This window comes from Onychomys torridus, chromosome 3, assembly GCF_903995425.1.
Source record: "Onychomys torridus chromosome 3, mOncTor1.1, whole genome shotgun sequence".
NCBI lineage: Eukaryota > Metazoa > Chordata > Mammalia > Rodentia > Cricetidae > Onychomys > Onychomys torridus.
The window spans coordinates 74,524,744-74,541,704 of NC_050445.1; the positions used below are offsets into that span (position 1 = coordinate 74,524,744).

The 16,961-nt window shown below is 35.3% G+C and overlaps 1 protein-coding gene across 3 annotated transcripts in view; it reads left to right on the forward strand.

Annotated features, from left to right (window-relative positions):
• The window catches only part of Pclo (piccolo presynaptic cytomatrix protein), a 341,154-nt gene that overhangs the window by 203,460 nt on the left and 120,733 nt on the right, over nt 1–16,961 (forward strand). For 2 of the 3 annotated variants that reach the window (XM_036180305.1, XM_036180307.1), the window contains exons 7-8: nt 8,235–10,422; nt 14,895–15,070. In XM_036180305.1, the coding sequence (XP_036036198.1) occupies nt 8,235–10,422; nt 14,895–15,070 (2,364 nt within the window). The remainder of the gene's footprint in view (nt 1–8,234; nt 10,423–14,894; nt 15,071–16,961) is intronic. The other variant, XM_036180306.1, reaches the window with a different exon arrangement.

A 16,961-nucleotide genomic window follows, 5' to 3' on the forward strand; every position in this document is an offset into this window, starting at 1 on the left:
ATTTTACCACAGCAGAGAGAAAAACATTATAACAGTGAGTGTGCGACAGAGCCTTGAAATCCTGGCAGAATAATTTTGTTGATATGTGATTACCAGTAGAGAAACTTGGAGAATTAGGAAAAGTGTTGACTTACTGATAATTGTCCACTCAGAGATGGCCTAAAGGAGGGAAACCTTCTAGAAAACAATTTATGACTAGTTAAGAAATTATAAAACACTAGATGAGCAAAGTTTCTTTCAGTTTAAAAGCAGGAGCTTTAGCAAATATTACTATAGAAAACATAAACACAGCTTGTCAGTAAATGGATAACTAATACACTGATGCAAAGGCAAATAATTATTTTATGTACAGTAAAGAATTAGTCTTGAAGATTGTGTATGTGATAGCAGCTTCATGCCATTTTGTTGCTTTAAATGGCAGTTAAAAACAGGCTGTAGGTACTCCATCCTTATTTTCTTAAAGGTTTCATCATTGATCACCATGGTTTCAGAAGGATTTAACCTACTCAAGCACTCATAATAAAATATAATTTTAACATAGGTTATGGAATGTCAAAGTTCCATGGAACCCTGTTTATGGATATGATAATAGAACAAAGCAATTGAGAAGAAAGTCAAAGGAAAAAGAAACTTTTTGTATCCATATCCAGATGGCTGTTGGATTGCACAAAAAATCCTTAGGAACAGCATCTACACTGTTTCCCTCATTGTAATAAAGACATCAGAGTCAATAGAAGGGAAGAAAGGAGAGAGGGAGAGAAGGAAGAGACACAAACATACGTGGATGCATTACCTTAACAAAAGTTCCAAGAGCACTTTAAAAAATACTTTATACAGATTTGTAGAAAGAAGAAATTCATCTCTTTGGGACTTTCCAGATAATATAAAGTAATAAGTGTCACACAGACTGGTGTCTCCCATACTCTGTCCAGTGAGGTAGAAACTCGTTTTCTGCTTGCCTGCTCAGCCCAAGAGCAACGACTTCAGCAGAAAACAAAGCCAACCGGGACATAAGGTGCAACAAGGGACAGCTTCGGGGTGACTGACGGAATGCTGAGTGTGTTTTCGTCTAGGAATGTAAACAACTTCTGAGACTTTCGAGTGTGTTCTAGTGCATGGTTTTCACTTGTCTACTACTACCAGAGTACTATAATTTAGCTTATCACACGTTATTATTATTATTATTTACTTTTATTATTGCCCCCAACTCTTTCAATTAAACTATCCTCTGGCCAATTTCAGTTCCATTCACAAAGGATAAATTCTCCCTGTCAACAGTACACATTCAAGAATTTATCAAGTATCTGATTTTTCTTATAATTTGAAGATATTCCCATTATCCTAGTGCTGTTTTTCTAGTATTTTGATCATGGAAGCCGTCACTCATACAGGCTGCAGCACTGTAGTTGAAAAGATGTGAAATATGTGTGTATGTGTGTCAAATATATATCACATATATATGAGTAAGACATACATGTGAAGCAAGACACTGTACCCTGTTGCAATGTATAATGGATGTGAGAATCTCAACAGTATTTAAGCATTTTCTGCATGTAGAATTTTAGCATTTTCCTTCCATTAAACCCATGGGAGTGGAGGACTAAGAGGAAGATAAAGGTTTGCTGTGAACGCTTAATTAATGGCATCTGTGGAGGACATGCTCCTGTCTGGTTTTGTATTCGACTGCTATTTTGTCTCAAATATGTTGGGTCTTGTTGGAGCTGGAGAGCTGTGGATACAGGGAAGCATCTTGGTGTTTCCATCGGCATTTGAGTTAATTCTGCTTGCAATCAGTTTAATTGGAAGGAAGTATAATATGTATTTCCTTCTGTATAGCCTTATGCTTACCTACAACTTCACCATCATTTTCTAACTTATCAAAGCTAAATGAACATGGTGACCCAAGTTTATGTTTTATACAGCTACCTTGTTTGGAGGAGGCAAAATGCCTACACACTTCCATTTTTTGACTAATGATTTAGAGGCATGAGGGTGTATAATTTTTTTTTTAATTCAGACCTGAAAGAAAGAAGGCCAGAGATTATCAGAATATAACAATTATTTTTAGCAAGATTACAAGAAAAAAAGGCTTATTCTCATATTCAAAGTGAATAGAATTTCCAAATTTGGACAACTGAAGTAGAAAGTCTTGTTTCTGTTCTTGGGTTCTATGTATTTTCCAAAAGTAAAGGGTGCAGATCACATCTTACTTATCATTACACTGTCAGTCTTTAGTATAATGAGCAACATTCAAGTGTTTACTGTTTGTTACAATGTTCCCAGCTATGGTTTTGATTCCCCTTAGATTTCAGATGCATTTTTGTTTTAATTTTTTATTTCTTAAGTTATTTTTGAAAGCTAGGGTTTCCTGACTTTAAAATTAACTTTAGCTGTACAACTGATCTCACTGAGTAATTCCAACATTTAATTTTACAAACTAAATAAGTACAATATTAGGGTTTTATTGTGTATTTGTTACATAACTAATTGTTCTTTTAAACTTAGTAATAGTCTTTAATGAAATCTTGAATCTTTCAAGTTTTCAGATTGACAGTTTGTTTCATATTACTTTTCATAGTGACTGCAGTAGTGGAAAGTTTCCCAGAATCTTAGGAGGCATCTTGTTGCTGTAACAAAATAACCAATGTTAAGTATTTTGTAAATAGTAAAAACTTTGGCCAGGCGATGGTGGCACATGCCTTTAATCCCAGCACTCAGGAGGCAGAGCCAGGCGGATCTCTGTGAGTTCAAGGCCAGCCTGGGCTACCAAGTGAGTTCCAGGAAAGGCACAAAGCTACACAGAGAAACCCTGTCTCGAAAAACAAAAAAAAAAAAGAGTAAAAACTTTGATTATCTGACAATGTTGGTTGCTGAAAGCCCTAGATCTCAGCCCATGTCAGTGTAATCTCTGGTGAGGGCCTCACTGGTCAACATCATAGCAAAACAAGATGAAGAGGAGGAGAAAGGTGAGGAGGAAAAAGAGGATTTCTTTTAAGCAGGCCTAAGAAGGCCTAAGCAGATGGGCAATCTTACATTGTAGCAGCCCTCTCTTGGAAAAGATAATCAGAAGAGGTGAACTTCCTTTATTCTCATGGGGCAAATTGATAATGAGGCAATACAATCTAGTATATTCTTACTTTATTTTATCAGATTATTACTGAAACATAGACTCTTTTTTCTTGAGTAGTTTATCTTACTCATGTCTTTTCAAGGCACCATTCTAGGAACAGGTTTTTGTGTGTTGTTTGTTTATTTTATCTTGTTTTTGAAATATGTTTTCCCACTCAGATTAAAGAAGTGAGATACATACAAAGAGTAGCCTTTTCCACATTAGAAGATAGATTTAATCATAATAGAACAATGATCTCTCCCTGAGAACATTTCCTAATATCTGTGAGTATTAGCTAAAGGCTGCTTGAGGAGATGATTGGTAATACACAACAACATTAATTTTTATATCATGTGGTAGATAAAAGCCATAGGTATAAATAAACATCCTCCAAAGTTCAAAACATTCACCCAGTGCAGAGAAACATCTGGTTCCAATAGATTAGTAGGAAGGATAAGAAACATTGGCTAATTATATATGAGCATGTAGTTTGTGTGCCAGAATAGCCATGATCTGCCCAATAGATCACACTACTATTTTCCATTCTTATGGCCAAAACGATTTTGGTGACCCTCTTGGAAAGACATTAAATGTCCTGCTGAAACACTGATAGATGATGTCTATGGCCTCTGTGCTATCTGCTCTGATAGCTGCATGGTCACTGAAAGGAATTAGACAAAGCCATACTGATTACTACCCAGTGGACAATATCACAAGCCAGAGCCAGAGACTGAGTACTGACACTCTGAAGGTTTGCCCTGCATTTCATATGCTCCTGGGTGGGTAATTTAACCTTGATATAATAACCAGGGTTGCCTTTGCAACCTGAAAGAGAATGGCATAGAGGGTTTAAGATTTTAATATAGACACAGATTTTGAAGTTTTGTATTGTAATTCCCCATACATTTATTTATTTTTCCAGTTTTCCTCTCCAAGCCTGAATCAAAAATCTGATTCTACTCACAGGTCCTGTTGCATCACCAGGTGATGTGTCCCTGAAAATTTGTGTTTTATACATTTCCCTCCCATAGAATATACATACCTGCTTAAAACTCATCCACTTTGGACCCTGAATTTGTTATACCTGTTACATTTTCCTTTCCCAAACTGATAATAAAACTTTATTTTGGGGCCTATGATTTTTTTTTTTTTTTTTTTTTTTTTTGGTTTTTTGAGACAGTGTTTCTCTGTGTAGCTTTGCGTCTTTTCTGGAACTCACTTTGGAGACCAGGCTGACCTCGAACTCACAGAGATCCACCTGCTTCTGCCTCCCAAGTGCCAGGATTAAAGGTGTGCACCACCACCACCTGGCTTCTATATGATCTTTTAACTCACCTCCTGGCATATTACATGGACCAACATAAAAGAGAATATGTTTTCTCTAGAAAATTCTACCTTTACATTCTCAAAATGTCTTGTTTATCAGCAGTTTGGGTTGACTTGTAGTGTTTAATATAAATCTGCTGTCTTTTAAAAGAAAAAAAGCACTTCATAGAAATCTCTCCTCTTTAACAGAGAAAACAAACCTGCAAAGTCAAGATACAGTATAACTGTCATGATAAATATTTATTTATATGTTTATAAAATGAGAAATACATTGCCCTGTCTTTCAAATGATATAATGATAGTTCACTATTATATCTCAGATATTGACACCAAGAGCTAGCCAAGAAAGTAGTAGTTCAACAGTGTAGTGTGTGTGTGTGTGTGTGTGTGTGTGTGTGTGTGTGTGTGTAGGCTACATGTCAACGTTGTATGTGTTCCTAGTTACTCTTCATCTTATTTGTTAAGACAATCTCTCTTGCAGAACCTAGAGCTCACTGACCCAGCTAGAGTGGTTTGCCAGAAAACCCCAGGGGCCCAGGGGTTCACTTGTCTCTGTTTCCACAGTGCTTAGATTATAAGCTCTTGCTCCTGGGCAGCTTTTTATGTAGTTTCTTGGAGATCAAATTCAGATCCTTTTGCTTTCATGGCAAGTACTGTACACAACAATGCCTCTCCTCTACCCTGTAATTTGATATTATTTATTTTTAACTGAAACGGAAACATAAAAACTGCACATGTAAGCATCTTGTGTAATGTGTAATGATCAAGTCATGCTAAACTCTTGAAGTAATTTCTTCATCCTGTTTCCTAAAAAAAAAAAAAAAAAAAAAAAAGTATGATGTTTTTATAGGTAAAAGGATTTTTTTGTTGTTGTAGCTTTGGTTTATGTTATTCTCAAACACACAATTCTTGTACTTCAGCCTCCAAGAGGCCAGGGCACCAAGCAGATGCCACTGTGATGCCAGGGCACCAACCAGATGCCACCATACTGAGCTTTGAGCAGGTTCAAACTGCTCTATCTCATTCTATAATTATGCATAACAACTCTTTGAAGAGATTTTAAAACTGAGTTTCATCATATATATATATATAATTATTGAATAATTTTGTTCTGGCATTTATGACTTTAAACAATAGTTGTTGCATAAATTTAGCTTGTTCAACTTTTTGAAAAAAATACATTTCTTTCTTCTCTCTTAGAATACCATTCAGTGCTAAAACAAATACACACTCAACCATACACACTTAAATTTAAATCTCCATATTTAATGATTTTACAGTTTAGAGTCACTGCACATATGTGTGTCTGCCAGAAATCTGTGAACCAGAGAGTAGTTGAAATAATCTATCTCATAAAATTGGCAAACATACAAGGGGAAATTGTGTAATGTAGAAGGAAAAATCTCTAAAGGATACTATTTCAGAGTTAGCTAAACAATGAAGAAAACTCAACAAGTTAGTAAAGTTGTAGGGCTTATCTTGAAGGCCATTTTATTCTCCCCATGTCTTCCTTCATTCTTAAAATCTATGGCTTTCTGGGCTTGTTTCAACCATCCACTATTATATTTCTCCCACCCTAGAATGGCATCTCAGTGGGTGTTTCCCATAAGCCCGAACAGTCTTCTTTAGAAAAGTGACTCATAATTGACATGCACCCCAAAATTTTGGTTTCTCAGATATTGATAATGTTATGAATCCATTTAAATTGAAGATGAAAAACTCAATGGACATTCCTATTTATGAGGAAAAACAAAACAGATGTCTTGACAGTGGCCCTCCATGCTTTATGAAAGAAACCTAAAGCTTAACAGATGGGACTTATTCACTTAGCACAATGCTTTGCTTTCCCCTTCATTTCCTTCCATCACATCCTAAGCTGCTTCACCTACAGGATTTTGTACCCTGAGGGGTATGGAGTCCATGACCTTGTCTATTTTCCAGATGACCTCTCATTTTCATCCCAGTGTAACTTTCTTACAAGACTTACTTTATGTTCTCCCAACAGTTTAAATATAACCAGTGGCAACAATATTCTATAAAAAAAAAACATAACAGTGGTGAAAAGCTCAAGAAGTCCTTGGCAAGGCTATACTTAGAAATGACAATCAGTTCTTTTCAAATTGCACACTGAAGGTAGTTATATTCAAAGAAGATAATCCCATCCTTTGTTTAAGGAATGAAAAGTGAATAAACATTGACCTATCCATTGCTATTGTCTATCTACAAAGCAGAAAGGATGACTCACTCTGACTCAGTGTTGCCACACAAGTATGTAAGAAAAAGGTTTTGTCATTCTTTGTTAGACTGTATAACCTTCAGTGCTTACCTTCCCTAACCTAACACATTCAGAATATGACCTACTCTCTTTTCCAAGGTCAAGGTTCTTGCTATCTGACATATTAGAATATAGCAAGTCTGGACTTGGAACATTAGACTCAATTTTTGCTTACTTGAAGGAAAATATGCTTTTAGAAGTCGTTACGAATCTTTAAAGACACAACTTCTATCTCAATATTCCAGTAGATAAAAGAATGAGTACTGTGCTGACAGTCATTACATTTATATCGAGGTCAGCACATTGAGAGCTAACATTGTCCCCGAAGGGATAAACGAATGAATGAGTGGACTTGATTGAAAACTGGGTGGTGGAGGGGGAGCACTGGAAGGATGAGAGGGGGGAGAGGTAGATCTGTGATTGTTATGTAAAATGAATGAAGAATTTCTTAATTAAAAAAAAATGAAACATGAAGGAAGTGGACTATGAAACAATGTTTGAAAGCAACAAAAGTACAGGCGCCTTGACAGATACAATCTAGTTAATAAGGACTAATTTATAGTTATTATAACACTAAAGAAAGAAATGAGATTTTATTTCCAAAACTCAGAGAGACATGTATCATCTGTTCATGTCCTATGTATTTGATGACTGAAGGGTAGGTAGGAATTGTCTTTGGATTGCTGAAGAGAGAAAGGAAAATGGCATCTTCTAAAGAAGTGGAAGAGCACAGCAGAGACTAAGCTCCAGCTTGAGCATGCTGCTGTTTAACACACAGACAGCCTAGAGAACATCAGGGTATTGTAACTATACAATGATCTCTCACATCCCTAATTTTATAATTCTCAAGGCTTCCCCTTATCAGAAAACAAGTTTATGTCAAATTAATGAAATAAAACATGTGCTATTCTAAAAATGTATTGCTTTACCTGATTGAAACTAGCTCCAATAAACTTATTGCAGTCAATTCTTTTTGCTCTTATAAAGTTGATAGAGCACTTGGAAGAAGGTAGAGTTGCTAAAGAATACCAAAATTTAAAGGGCATGGGAATCCAAACAATTGTAGAAATATTGGCAATTGTGAGATATGTACAAGGTGAAACAAAAAAGTTAGACATAAATCTCCAACAAATGTATATGGCTTTTCAAATGAGCAACACAATTACATTGAGCATAGATTAAGTAAGCAATCTTATTTTTAATAACTTGAATTGAAAATAAGTGTGCAAAGAGAAAATAAGTGTGCTCTTCTAAGAGTGAAACTAAAATGTGAGCTTGCATAAAATAAGAGTTTGCCCTGAGTTAAATACTCCCCTCAGATGTTGCAGACATTATGATTATAAATTAATTTACAAAGAAAAATTTCACTGATTTGTGATCAACTTTTGGAATACGGGTGAAATTTTAATTTTACTATACTATAATACTGCAGTGTACTATTCAAGTGGAATTTATGTAGTTTATTTTTAGCCTTTATATTCTTATTTGATAGTAAAATACTATATTTTGTTTACTTGATTATAGACTAAAGGTTCCCAAACCACAACCGCCTCTGGGTCCCAGAAAAAAGTGAAGAGAACATTGCCAAATCCCCCTCCTGAGGAGTTGTCCACCGGAACACAGCCGACATACAGCACAATGGGCACTGCATCCAGGAGAAGAATGTGCAGAACTAATACCATGGCTCGAGCCAAGATTCTCCAGGACATAGACCGAGAGCTTGACCTCGTGGAAAGGGAGTCTGCCAAGCTTAGAAAGAAGCAAGCAGAACTTGATGAAGAAGAAAAGGAGATTGATGCCAAGCTGCGGTATCTGGAAATGGGAATCAACAGGAGAAAAGAAGCATTACTGAAGGAGAGAGAAAAGAGAGAGCGTGCTTATCTGCAGGGGGTAGCTGAGGACCGCGATTACATGTCTGACAGTGAGGTCAGCAGCACCAGACCAAGCCGAATAGAAAGTCAGCATGGCATTGAGCGACCAAGGACAGCTCCCCAAACTGAATTCAGCCAGTTCATACCACCACCAACGCAAACTGAAGCTCAGCTGGTTCCTCCAACCAGTCCTTACACACAGTACCAGTACTCATCGCCTGCTCTTCCCACCCAAGCACCCACCCCATATACTCAACAATCTCATTTCCAACAGCAGACATTGTACCATCAGCAAGTCTCACCTTACCAGACTCAACCAACCTTCCAAGCGGTGGCAACCATGTCCTTCACACCTCAAGCTCAACCTACTCCGAGCCCACAAACATCTTATCAGTTACCATCACAGATGATGGTGATACAACAGAAGCCTCGGCAAACAACGCTGTATTTGGAACCCAAGATAACTTCCAACTATGAAGTGATTCGCAACCAGCCCCTGATGATTGCTCCTGTTTCCTCTGATAATACGTATGCTGTCTCTCATCTCGGGAGCAAGTACAATAGTTTGGATTTGAGAATAGGTTTGGAGGAAAGAAGCAGCATGGTGAGCAGTCCAATATCGAGCATATCTGCAGACTCTTTCTATGCAGACATTGACCACCACACTTCAAGGAATTATGTCCTAATAGATGACATTGGAGAGATCACCAAAGGGACAGCAGCACTGAGCACAGCATTTAGTCTTCATGAAAAGGATCTGTCCAAAACAGACCGTCTCCTTAGAACCACTGAGACACGGAGGTCTCAGGAAGTGACAGATTTCCTAGCACCTTTGCAGACTTCCTCAAGATTGCATAGCTATGTGAAAGCAGAGGAGGACCCGATGGAGGACCCTTATGAGTTAAAGCTTCTGAAACAGCAGATTAAGCAAGAATTCCGTAGAGGAACAGAGAGCCTAGATCACCTAGCTGGTCTTTCACATTATTACCATGCTGATACTAGCTATAGACACTTTCCCAAGTCTGAGAAGTATAGCATCAGTAGACTTACCCTTGAAAAGCAAGCAGCCAAACAATTACCAGCAGCCATACTTTACCAAAAGCAATCAAAGCATAAGAAATCATTAATTGACCCTAAAATGTCAAAGTTTTCACCTATTCAAGAAAGTAGAGACCTTGAACCTGATTATCCAAGTTATATGGGTTCCAGCACTTCATCTATTGGTGGCATTTCTTCTAGGGCAAGGCTTCTTCAAGATGATATAACATTTGGCCTCAGAAAAAATATTACAGATCAACAAAAATTTATGGGCTCATCACTTGGGTCAGGACTGGGCACTTTAGGAAATCCCATCAGGTCAGCACTCCAGGATGAAGCAGATAAGCCATACAGCAGTGGGAGCAGGTCCAGGCCTTCCTCTAGACCTTCGTCTGTCTATGGTCTTGATTTATCCATTAAGAGGGAATCTTCCAGCTCATCACTAAGACTGAAAGCTCAAGAGGCTGAAGCTCTTGACGTCTCCTTTGGCCATTCATCATCTTCTTCCAGAACTAAGCCCACCAGCTTACCAATCAGCCAAAGCAGAGGAAGAATACCAATTGTGGCCCAGAATTCAGAAGAAGAAAGTCCACTCAGTCCTGTTGGCCAACCAATGGGAATGGCCAGGGCAGCAGCTGGACCTTTGCCCCCCATATCTGCAGACACAAGGGATCAGTTTGGATCAAGTCACTCATTGCCCGAAGTTCAGCAGCACATGAGAGAAGAGTCACGGACACGGGGGTATGACCGTGACATAGCGTTCATCATGGATGACTTCCAACATGCTATGTCTGACAGTGAAGGTAAATGGGGCCTCAAACTACTGTGTTGCTCTCAAAACTCAGACTCGTGTCTTTCTGCATGTTTAATTTTCGTTCTCCAAGGATGCAATTCATCTTTCTCAGTGCAACTTGTGCATGTTTATTTCAGTTTCATTTCTTGTATATGTACTTCTTGTATGTAGATTCAGTGGCATGTTTCTCTTTGATTATTTTTAGTTTGTTATTTTAGTCTGTTTCTTGATTGTTGGCTTGATTTGTTTTGTGTATCATTTCTTAAACAAATATTACATAATTCTATCAATAAAATATGGTCATCCTTAAAATATGTAACTGGGAAGATTTTCATTGTATGGTTCTTTGCACTTCAAAAATACATTCTGACATATTTAGTAAATTTTACTAAAATCTCTGAGGGTTAGAGCCATTCAGTAATAGTATTTGGTTCTACTTTGAATGGAGATAAGTGTTTGCTTCATCAGAGCTTGTACTCTTGTGGAGAGCTTTTGCAACTGCTTGACGTTAGTATAATGTAGAATTTTATCATTCTCATTGAATAGATGTGTTTCATCTTCCTTTATTATGAAAACTATTACTGAAAATTTTGTACATTTAGTGTTATACATTAGAAAGTTTAACTCTAATTAAGATATTAAAGTAATTTTTCAGTATATATAAAACATTCTGTTCAAAACTGAAGAAATATATGAGAGTGTAGCTGTCTGGAGTCTTGCCTTCCTGCTGTGCCCTGGGGTCTAGTCCTTCCTGCTGTGCCCTGGGGTCTAGTCCTTCTTCCTGCTGTACCCCTTCGGCATTTCCTTGCCTTTCCTTTTTGCCCCAAAGTGTCTTGCTGCTTTTTTGGTTGAGCAAGTACATACTATACTAAAGTTGCTTTAAACTGGAAATTCTATAGAAATATAAAGATTTTCAAAATTGTTTTGTGAAATCTATGACATTAGATATATATTTTTTTATTTATTTTATTAAATTTTTTAGATAGATCCTATTCTGTAGCCCCTGCAGGCCTAGAACTCATTATACAGGTCAGACTAGCTTCAGATTTATGGTGACTCTCCTGTCTCAGGCCCATAAGTGCTTGTATCAAAGACATGAGTCACTGTACCCATCCTGTATATTGGGTTGTGTTTGAATATATGCGGGGCTGAAGCTCTAGAAATAAAATATGTCTAAACACATGAAAACATGATTTCATTCATTTGGACACTAAAAATATACTAAACCGATGTGACTGGCCTCCCATTTGCATCTAACTTGCTCAGGTAAAAACTCACATTAAAATGTGTTTTCATAAGGAGCATTTTCTTTTTTATTCTGTATGTAGACACAGACATGATTTTAGAAACTGAAATATAGACTGTTTGATGAACTGAAGAGGGAAGTCTGTGGGCCTGAGGTAAAAGAACCATTTGTGTTGCTTATGAAGTTCTGATCATCAAGTTTCTTTCCAACCTGTTTTTTCTCATTACAGGCGATTGGTTGACCATTTTTATTGACAGTTTGTTATCTGAGTAAAACATTTCATTTGTGTATATCTGTACTAGGTTAATATTTTAATTAATCCATTTAGCTTACCTGGAATTATGATACTATGTGGAAACAGTTGTTCTTTTAGTCTAGTACATATTTGATACTCATTGTATACATGTAGAATGACCATGAAAAGGAATAAGAAGCCATTCAAAATGGCCATATCTGTAAAAATAAAACAAGAAATCTTAGAATTACAGAGCAACTCAATACCTAAAGGATATGTGCACAAAGGTGACAGTTTACTGGAAATATTTTGACAAATGGGGTTATTCCTCAGAAATGTGTCTTTAACTTGGTGTTAGAGACGTAAATGTTTGTAACTAGTCCCAAACATGGCATTTATTTGATTCCACACAAATTAAATTAACCAAGAACTTTTTATTTCTAAAATTTTGTGTATAGCAGCAGCAGCAATCTCTGACTGAACTAGTGGTTGATGATAACATGGTAAGATAGCACATGCCCTACACAGTATTAAGGCGAATAAAGATTGTGCCCAACTGAAGAAACAATTGGAGGGAAATTTAAGAACTAAAGTATATTTCAAAATAAAGCAGACAAAACTCATTCATTTGTCAAGATTATCAATACAGAATTAGGTAAAGGGCTATAACAAATTGAATTATGTTAGTAACTTTGTGATTGCATTGTACTGGATATCTTTAAAATACATTCACAATAAAATGTTACATATTTTCATTGTTTGTATTTTATACAAATACATGAAGTTTTGTAGTGATATAAAAGCAAAGAAAATTATTTGTATCAGTATGGAATATATATGTTACATTTTACAAAGTTAATTTGTAATTCACTACAACAGATCAAACACAAGCTGTTAGGTACAGATAACCCTGCGTACCTGGCACTTTGTGAGGAAGACAGTCCACTCCATCTGGTTGCCTTAGATTGACTCTGCATTCCTATAAAAGATGATGCATAGCTTTTCTATTCAATTACATATGGAAATAGTATTAGAAATAACAAAAATCAAAACAGGGCATCGGAATTGGAGATAAGCTGACAAAAAGCTGGATCAGGTTGAGGTTCTGCCATATTTTTAATATCTAAAAACTCCTAACACACATTTAAACAGTTGCATTTAAAAGGCAATTAGAGAAGTTACATATTCAGATGAAAGTCTATACTATTCAGGATAACCACATTTTGAAAACAAGATGAATCATTACTTTGTTTTTTTAAAAAAATGAAAAATGAATGATAAATATATGTAATACCTATACAAAATTATTTTCATCTAAGGGAGGTGAAATATAATCTACTAAGTTCACAGACTGATGACTATCTGGTTTATTTGTTTTATTTATCAAGTAGTTGTTATACTGAATAATTTTGTAAATTTATTCACTCAGCTTCAAATTAGTACTGTGATTTACCAAAATAATTTTCCAGTGGACTGTGAAAAGAATACTGAATATCTATAAATTAGGTATAAGGACAAGTTACTTGTCTAAAACTATCATAATTTTGATATTTAGCTTCTTTCTTTTGATGATGACAGATAACTCTATGCTTAACTCATTCCACAAAAATTTATTAAACACTATGCTCCAAATAAGATGGAGGAGGAAACTGAAAGAGAAGAAAATAACAAAGAGATATGAATTTCCTCTTCAAGCAACTTCTAGTCTAGTAGGCAAATCAGTTAAGAGTATGTGTAGCCACAATCCAGGCATCAAGTCTGACATTGGTGAAACAGTGCTATGTCACCCTCTCATTCCATGTTTACGTAGGAGAGATGGTGTGATTGAGGACTAGTGGTGTGCAAAGCTACAGATGTGCACCTGCCATCCAATAAATCCTGGAAAAGGCAGTCTCTGGAGAAATTCTTAAGAATGAAGTAGACACAAAAGGCCACCTTGAACAAGATAGAGAGAAGAGCTCAATCTGTGACATTTTAGAAGCTGCCATTTCAAGAAAATAATATATTAAAATCATCATGTATCAGGTTGAGCAAGGGAACAGGTGCTTTCATTGTCATTTGAGAAACTACAATATATTATTTCCAAAGGCTATTAACTGAGGTAAGGTAAGAACATAGCCAAGGAATGTCAAGAAGAAGCAATTTATGCTAAGTCCAGTGTTAGCCATTCAGTAAAATGTAAGTTTTAGTCCCTTTGCAGTACCCTAAAGAAACCTGGAAAGTACTGATATAACTAGGGGAAATTTTTAAATTTGTATTTGAATGCCTTAAATGTGATTAAAAATATCATATTGGTAAGTTAAGAAAAAATAATTGTCAAATTTCTAAGTTAGTGTTAAAATTCAGATAATTAAAATTTTATTTATATTAAAGATTCTCATATATACCTATTTTAGGTATATTTTTATTATTAAGCTATAATGATCTTGTAGTACACACATTTCTAGCAATGAAACATAGGGCATCTTAGCATTAAATGCTTTTGTTTACTTATGATTGTCAAAGAAATGTCATATGTTCAAAAATATATGTTCACTTGGTGTTAAAACCAGAAGCCATATGCGGCTGCTTGACTTATACTAAAGTGGAAAGTTAAGAGACACTACATCTGCACATAATGCATTTCTTGTTGACTTTTGGTCATATATGGTGGGTTGTAGAGTAAGGTTTCTAAGTGGGAATTGATGGACTTAAGTTGACCAAAATTATTCTTGTATACTTTTTTTATTTATTTATTTATTTATTTATTTATTTATTGTCATTGAAATTTTATTTATACTGATTTAAAATGTAATTTTGTGTTGTTTTATTTTACTATGAGATGTTGTGCATATATGTGCCTCGTTTTCTTTAGATTATTCTGTTGTGTGAAAATCTGTAGATACTATTGGAAATGTTTCTAGCTCTGATGGGAGTTATGTCTGAAATGCATGCTGTGGTCAACAAGCCCAGTGCATGCTAATACTGCAGACCATTTGCTTCCCTCTATCACCTGTATTAGTTGCGGTTGCAATGTATGATGTTTCCTTGGTCTCCAAAGCCTATCACTTACGTCGGGAGGAAACGGATTGGTTTGATAAACCCAGGGATTCTCGGTTAGAAAATGGCCATGGTCTGGACCGGAAACTGCCAGAAAGATTGGTTCACTCTAGACCCCTCAGTCAACATCAAGAGCAAGTAAGTGTGAAATTTTACAGTCTCTTGGACTTGTTAGCAAAAAGATTTGGTTCTAAAATAGACGAGTCTATTAACCTAAATATTTGCCAATCAAGTTCAAGATTGTTTCCTTTCAGTAATTTAATGAAGAAAGTACTTTATTTTATTAATTTGATGGACATTTTGATGCTTCTACCAGATAATTTGAATGATTCATTCATGCAATAAATGATTATTGTATGGATAAACCCTCTCTGGTACTGACTAAAAGGAAAATACATGGGCTAATGAAGAGGTTGCAAGAACATTGTGCAGTATAGATATATGTGAGTAAACATTCCCTTTTCTTGTTTTTAACACACTCTTGTTTGTGGTTATATTGACTAAATGTTTACATACTTTTCTCTATTTTTGGTATTTTAACATAGATTGTATTGAATTTTATTTTCTTGTTGCTCTTAACATTGTATTTATAGTTATGTTTCAACTCTGATCATAAAGATTTAGCTAGGAATGTCCACAATAATGAAACAAATATTATTATTATTTATTAGCCATCTGGGTCTCTGTAGCTTAGTACTCCCTAAAAGCCTGAACAAAATCAATGGAAAGTTAAATATGTTAGCAAAATCATAATAACACCTGCTATAGAAACCACAAGTCTAAAATTCCCCTTGCTATCAAATACTGTTCCATGGATACTCAAGAGTTCTTCAATGAAATTATTACCTAATGTTATTTGAGAATATAGTGAGATATAATGTTATTTGAGAATATAGTGAGATAATCTGTATCTATTCCTATAAATTTCTAAAATTATGTTTTCTACTTAGATAGATGAAATATATGTATTGCAAATGACATTTTGTTTTTAATTTTCTGATATTGACATATACAAATTAGTAACTTTGAGGACATAGTACATCAGTGTAATGCAAAATAAAGCAGAAAAGGTTTATTGAAGATTGTTTCATAAAATTCTGGCTAGTTCAAGAAATATAAACATAAAGATACTTGATAATGAATATAACAATCATAATGTATTTCATTGCTAATAGAAGTCTTACATTTTCAAAATGAACCTTTGCATTAATATCCATTGAATTATAAAACAATGTGTAATGATTAAGAGGACAAACACATCAAATTGTAAACTACTATAAATGAACAGCCATACAAGTACCCCCAATAACCAAGGCAGGAAAGATAGCCCGTCCCAGGAACCTGCATGCCCATTTTGAATCATAGCCTCTTCTTCAACAAGTAACAGACATATTGACTTTCATGCCAATAACGTCTTTTACTTTATATGTTTTCTAAATGGATTCTATATAGAAGATAGCATATGCCTTAAATATATAGCATTACAAAGTTCAATTACATGCTAAGTTTATGCTTTCCTGTATTGATTTTTTACTTCAAATACTGTTTTCTCCTTTAAATCAAGAACTTTATTTGGTCTATAGGCATTTTCATTTATTCTTTGTATATCTGATAATAAAAGGTAATACTTAGCTCTTGATACTAATAAATGAAGATGCTGTTACTTGAAACATGAACAAGAAACTATTCTCATGATGTGCTCTAGGGAAAGAGGATAAAATCCAATTGACTGATTCAAACATGAATTTGTCTTCTGTAAAAATTTATATACAAAGCACTACATGGGTACAGGATTATTTCTGAAAAGTATATTAACTACAAATTTAACAAAGCAGTATTTGTTTCCTTCAAATGTCTGTACTTCTCAAGAGAAATCCAAATGTTCTTTGTGAAATAAATAGACCATGTAATCTTACTTATTTTTAAGGTTTTTCTTTATAAAGAGTATTGATATCCTTTATATGATAGTTGTAAAAGTAAGTCACTATATATTGGCTATAACAATATTCCCCACTATCAAGTAAAGTAC